The sequence below is a fragment of the Hemicordylus capensis genome, chromosome 9 (genome assembly GCF_027244095.1).
Source record: "Hemicordylus capensis ecotype Gifberg chromosome 9, rHemCap1.1.pri, whole genome shotgun sequence".
NCBI lineage: Eukaryota > Metazoa > Chordata > Lepidosauria > Squamata > Cordylidae > Hemicordylus > Hemicordylus capensis.
In genome coordinates, this window is record NC_069665.1 from 1,698,543 (window position 1) to 1,705,201 (window position 6,659).

Here is a 6,659-nt window from a genome sequence, read left to right on the forward strand (position 1 = left end):
AGCCTGTGGGAACCTTAAGGGTTCCTAGGCTGTGGTCCCCAAAAGTTGTGGACTACAATTCCCATCACCCCCAGCGACAAGGGCCGTTGAGTCCAAAAGAGTTCTTCTTGCTTCCTGCTGCCTGCATCACCCTACGTGAACCAGCACGTGACAGCGGCGCTGCTGCGTGCGCTCCCTCGCGGCGCCTCCCGGCAGCCCACGTGTCCCTCCTCAGCCGCCGTAGCCCGCGAGCCGTGACGGCCCCAGCTCCTGCTTCCGGCTTCCCCGTGTCCCCCTCCTGGCCCACGTGCGCCCCGAGCCCGATGGCTGCTGCCTCCGCGCCGGTGCTGCTGGGGCTGCGCGACGCCGCCGCCCCCCCGCGGAGCGCTTCCTGCAGCCGGGACAGCCCTCCGCCCCACGGGCTGGCCAGCCGACTGGGCGGCGCTCCGGTGAGCTCGAGTAGGCGGAGCACCACCCCCGTCCGTCCTTCCCAAGAGGCCGCTCTCCGGCGGCGGGAGGCTCGTTCATGCCGGCAGGGAGAGGCGGGGCGGTTGTGTCACCCCTGACAGGAGCTTCTCGGGGGCGGGGGGGGCGCTCGCTTGCCCGGGGCTGCCACCGGGGTCGAGCCCTTCGAAATGCTTGGGTGGCTTCCGGAGAGAGACCCCCGCCCCCATCCCCGGCTGCTGCTCGTGGAGGGCGGGCCACCCTAGCGAGTGGCCGGGAGGCTGCCTCTGCCGCTGTGGTGGTTGCTTGCCAGCAGCAGCAGCAGCAGCAGCGAGAGGCGGGTCTTGGCGAGCAGCTGGAAGCCTTTCTCCGACTCGCAGAGCGCCGCCGCCGCCTCCTCCTTTGAGGCTGCTGCCACCGGTGCAGGGAGGAGGGGCTGCTGCTGCTGCTGCGTCCCGTTCTAGAAAGGCTCTCCAGGCCTGAAGAAGACTCCGACAAAGCAGCCCTCTTCCTTTTGGTCCTAGGATCGCTTCCCCTCAGTCACTCTGGTCCGTCCTGCCTGCGGAATCTGCAGAGCTGCCTTGATGCACGTAGTGCAGATCTATTGCCCCCTTGAAGGCTCACCTTTCCACCGGGTCATCAACCTGTTTGCTTGCGCCAAGAAGAGCTGCTGGGGGAAAGCAGAAAGGTAACTCTGCTCGGTGCTTGGCCCAGGCGGGCAGCCCGCTATATATGGACTCTGATGATTCGTTTAAGTTGCAAACGCTTACAAAGCAGTTAACACAGCAGAAAGAATGAAGGCCTGAGAGAAAACCTTTCTGTTCTAAAGGGACTCGCCATCTAAACAATTATTATTTATTTTATTAGTTTTTAGATGGTGAGTCCCATTGGAACAGGAAACCTTTTTCTCATGTTTTCAACTCCCCCAAAACAGCTTTTGGGGGTTGAGAAGTGCTGCTGCTGCTGCTGATTATTGCATTTGATTATTGCTTCACCTTTCTTTGCTGAGGTTACCCCATGGTGGCTTGCAATGGGCAGGATCCAGACAAAGTTAGTCATAACTAAGCAGCACTGAAATAAATGAGACATGACAAACTAAAGGCCTAATAATTTCAGTGGGACTAGTTGTGACTAACTTTGACTGGGTCTTACCTGCTGTATACAAAAGTATATCATATATCCATTAAAAAATAGTACTTTTAAAGTTCAAAGCTCCCTCAGTAATCCTTACAACCCTGTAAAGATGAGTCACTATTATGCCCATATTGCAGGTGGCAGGCTGAGGGAATGGCTTGCTAAAAGCCACCTTGTTGTGAGTTTGTAGCAGAGGCAATATTTGAACTGACAGCTTAGGAAGAGAGGAAGCTGCCTTCTACTGAGTCAGATCATTGTATTATTATTATTATACTGCATGGAGAGCTGGTCTTGTGGTAGCAAGCATGACATGTCCCCTTAGCTAAGCAGGGTCTGCCCTGTTTGCATATGAATGGGAGACGATGTGTGAGCACTGCAAGATATTCCCCTGAGGGGATGCAGCCGCTCTGGGAAGAGCAGAAGGGTCCATCCCCTCAGGGGAATATCTTACAGTACTTACACATCTATTCAAATGCAAACCAGGGTGGACCCTGCTTAGCAAAGGAGACAATTCATGCTCATGGCCACAAGTCCATCTCTTGTCCTCAAAATCTCCTTCCTGACATGTAGCCCAGTTGCTGTGCTGTTTAGTGGAAATACTTTGAAATGTTTTACTTCTCATGTTTCTTTCATCCTGCTGATCTATGTTGCTTTTCTCCTCAAGCTGGAAGGCCTTACGGTCGCAGTATCTGCAAGCAGAAGGAAAAGAAACACAAGATTGCAAACTGAAGCAGGTATCCTGTGCGAGTGGGTGTGTTGTCTTAAGGCAAGAGCCTCCAACCCAGGGCCAGCTTTCAGGGTGGGCCCCGTATCTTTGGGATGCTTTCTGGTATGCAAGAAGAGGTGCAGGTTGTTGGAATGTCAGCTCCAGAGCTTGCTTAAGGAAGGTCCTGTGAAACATACGGTGGGTTCCCGTTAGGACCAGCTGACTGGATTGTTGAATGGCAGGTGCCAATGGAACATTCAAATGTGGAGGCATCATGGGAATAGCACCACATATTACACTGTAAAGTCTAAGGTTAGGTTGGAACAGGCCTCGCGGCAATTCTGGTAGTTCCCAACAGAAGGTCCTTTTGATATCAGTAGTTTTGCGCAAAGGTTTTTAAAAGTGTTATGCAGAACATAATGAGGAATTTCATGAGCTTTTTAGTATGGCGGCTAACATGCCCGGAGTGCCTGTGTCCCTTCTCTTCACAGCGGCAAGAATGTGTGATGGAAACCAAGGACTGGTGCGAAGGAGCCGAGGACTGGGGGGAAGTCAGAGAAATGGCGCCTTCTGAACCCAAGACAGGCCTCAGCCGTGACTTACATCCAGCATCTGCTCTCTTGCCCAGAGAGGTCGATTGTGCATCCCAGTTCCAAGGCCTTTCGTTACAAGAAGCTCCAGGCATCCTACATCCTTTGCGCTCCCATAAGCCAGCCACAGAAGAGCACATTCTGCCTAGCTACAATCTGGAGTTCCAGGCCTACTATATCAGCGTAGTGGAGGAAGAGGACTATCTTGGCTGCAATGATACGGATCATGTCCAAAAACTCCTGAAAGAGTATCAGCATCGGGAAGGTGTTGATTTGGAGGAACTGATGTCAGAGAGGTGAGGCGCTGAGACAGGGCTGGGATGCAAGGTCCCGTGGAGCAAGACCTGCCAAAGGTCTCTTTGGGTTGGGTTAGAGTTCCAATGTTGCGGGAGATAGAACCCACATTTATTAAGGCCATCCTAAAAGAATACAGAAAAGGGTCCTGGTAGATCTCAATCTCTTCCTCCCTCCGGGGAGGCTGTTACAAAGCTGCAAGACTAGTATGAAGAGTGCAGAATTGGTCGTCCCACCTGTCATTTCAACTGCTTAGGCTCCAGGGGTCTCAGTCTTGGGTCTCCTTCAGCCATTGTGGCTGGTGGTGATGGGAGTTGTAATCTAACAACATCTGGGGTGGGACCCAGGTTTGAGAGCCCCTGGCCTAGTGGGACCACAGAGAGAGGCCCCATCAGAAGGTAGGAAGACTCCTGATGAATCTGCCTGCCTGCTGTGATCTGCCTGGCTGCACCTTCCTCTGCCGTCATCAGTCGGTCCATGATGGCAGGCATTGGTGATTGATGGTGTTGATGGTTAATGATGCCCCCACCATGATTGGTGGGGAAACTTTGTTTGCAGCCTCTGGAACTCACCACCTCATGAGCCTTTCCTGGTTCCTATTCCAGTTAGGGTTTTTTTTTGTTTTAGTTGCTTGATGTTGTGTTGTTGTTTTTACTGTGAAATTAAACTGGTTGTGAGCTGCTGTGAGGATCAAAAGGTGTTGTATATATGTAACTAGGTGGGTGAAGAAACAAGGGGGAAAGAATTCCTAAAATGAATCTTGGCAAAGGGTTTCCTCCTTTTGCCTGGATGATGCTTGCCTCAGATTTATTTTCATAACCTGAATGCAGGTGTTCAGTAGAGTCCTATTCGGACATTATGTTGAACATGCTTACAGGAGTCTATATACCTGTGCACGTTTTTGTGTAAATGACTGCACATGTGTGCATTTTAAAAGTGAGTCTAGATACAACCCCCTCAAATGCAGGGTACAGATAGGAAGTGTTCTGCCGTACATGCACTGGACACAATAGGCCAGTTCAGATGTTATTTTGTCCATTGGTCTCAGCACACACCAAAGGATGCCCCCCACCCCCACCACCATGTGCCAGGGCACCTATTTGTAATCGCACGCAGGAGGGGTTTTCCAAACCACCCCTCTATGTGAATGCTAAGTGTTAGTTTTAACTAGTATTGGTTGAGTGTGCAGGATGCATGTGCAAAGAATTCAGCTGTGTCTGATACCTGTGATATTCAATGCCTCACTTGATTATTTCCTTACTGCTGGGATTCTCAAACATGGGCCCCCAGAGGTTGCTGGACTACAATTCCCATCACCCCCAGCCACAATGGCCTTTTAGAGGCCATTCCCATCACCCCCAGCCACAATGGCTAGGGATGATGGGAGTTGTAGTCCAGCAACATCTGGGGGCCCAATTTGAGAACCCCTTCCTTACTGGGACAGCTGTTGAACCAATGCCAGTTGCATCAATTAATCTCCTGTTGAATAGAAAACATTTCCGAGCTCTGGCATTTATGTAGTCATTTTTTGTAACAAGATTACTCTAATACTGGCACATTTCCCCCTTCACTTAGTTACGCAGCTGGCAGTTGTGATGAGAAGTATGAGAAGAGTGAAGCTGAGAAGAGAGACCAGGTCTTCCATAAGTTCATGAAAAGCATTTCTGTTTGCCCAGGACAGATCTTAAGGTAGGGTAGAGTAACGGTGTCACTGTCTGTGTTGGAAGCAGGGCATAAAGCAGGGGTTCCCAACCGTCCCAGCCACAATGGCCAGGGGGGATGATGGGAGTTGTAGTCCAACCATCCCAGCCACAATGGCCAGGGGGGATGATGGGAGTTGTAGTCCAACAAAATCTGGGGACCCTGGTAGGGAACCCCGGTTCAATAAGCTGAAGTCCTGGCCAAGTCAGACATGGGGTTTTCCTTTCTCACTCGTAGGTATTCTTGGGGTGGCCAGCCTTTATTTATCACCTGCCCTTCATTGGATGTCAAGACAGCCGTCCCGCTCTGCAATAACTGCAAAAGCAAGAGGATATTTGAATTTCAACTTATGCCTGCCTTGGTCAGCATGCTCAAGAGTGGAGACGGAGGTATGGAATCCTTTGTGAAACCAGCCCCGCTTCTTCTGCTTCAGCATTATTTTCATAAGCTTGAAGCACTTGGAGATTACACCACAGATAGTTACAACTATTTCTTAAGTATCTGTCCAGGGAATTGGATACAGTCTCTGATCAATGGTAACTGCTGCTTTCCGGGTGTGTGAGGTGCAGGTGGGAAGCTATCTAGCATTTATCTTTCAAACATTTTTTTAAAAAACAACAACCCTCTTTAGGACTAGCTGGAGGCAAGATGCTGGGTGAAGTGAAAATGTCCACCTTTGCAAATACTTAGTGGAGGCAACCTGGGAGGTGAGGATTGCTTCATGCTATGGGGTTAATGCAGGGCTTTTCAAATTTTGGCCCCCCAATGTTGGACTACAATGGCTTGTGGTTGGGGATGATGGGACTCGTAGTCCAACACTGGGGGATCCAAGATTGGGGAACCCCCGGTATACACTGACCAGCAGTGTGTTTTGAAGTGTGACAATCTTTGCAAGGCTTCTGTCCAGAAGCATAAAAAAGTGCTTCTTCTGTTGTGGAGAATTGGCAGAATTGCTAGGAATGAGGACTTTCCACAAGCATCTCCACAAACGTGTGCAAGATTAGGATCAATATTGGGGTTCTGCAACCATGAAAATTGCTGTCCCCTCCAGATGTGTCAGTGGAATTTGGAACAGCAGTGGTGTACACTTGTGAGAAAAGCTGTTGGCCAGTTGATCATCCAACACCCTTGGAAGAATTTATTTTTATACAAGAAGACCCAGATCAGCAACTATTTAAATAAATCCTATTTAATTCTTTGGATAAGTAAAGTTGTGGTCTTGTTTTCTTTTCAAGAAAGAGAGAAATCCAAAGGTGAAGTCTTTTTTGTGTGTTCCAAAAACTTGCTTGATGGAAAAGTAATGCCAACAGTGGGGAATGTCCCAGGAACCCAGTGCAAAAATGTGTCCTGCAGTGCCTGAACCAAAACAAATAATCACATTCTACAAGCAGGAGAATCAAGTGGAGAAGAACATCATAGATGATGCAGTTGTGGTGGGAGGGGGTGGGCAGGATTGGATCTTTGCATACTGTTCCTGGGAGGGGGAAATTAACTCCCTGCATGTAGTAAAGTGGGATTTTGTGGTCCGAGGAGAAAGATCAGGCTTTACTTCTTGCTCTGATTTTGGTGCAAGTTCTCTTCTATATATCACGAAAGCTACAGTAAATGTGCTGACTGTCAGACTTGGTTGCTGTTTCTACAGCAGACCAACACAGCTACTGCTACCTCTCTCAAAGGTACTTTGGTCCACGGGGCGAAGCATTCACACACAAGGAATCTATGGAACTGTTCTGGGCGTGCAAAATCCAGTTTGGCAGTGGGATTAAAAAGGGGTGGAGCAGGAGGAAGACCAGGTTCAAGTCGCGGCTTAG

General features: G+C 49.9%; 1 protein-coding gene across 1 annotated transcript; it reads left to right on the plus strand.

Annotated features, from left to right (window-relative positions):
- The first annotated feature begins 98 nt into the window (after positions 1-98).
- On the plus strand, positions 99-6,058 carry PDCD2L (programmed cell death 2 like). The gene is made up of 7 exons (XM_053271238.1): positions 99-428; positions 948-1,111; positions 2,222-2,291; positions 2,755-3,149; positions 4,723-4,836; positions 5,086-5,237; positions 5,900-6,058. The coding sequence occupies exons 1-7, from the start codon at positions 303-305 to the stop codon at positions 6,028-6,030; spliced, it is 1,152 nt and encodes a 383-aa protein (XP_053127213.1). The 5' UTR covers positions 99-302; the 3' UTR covers positions 6,031-6,058.
- Positions 6,059-6,659: the final 601 nt, after the last annotated feature.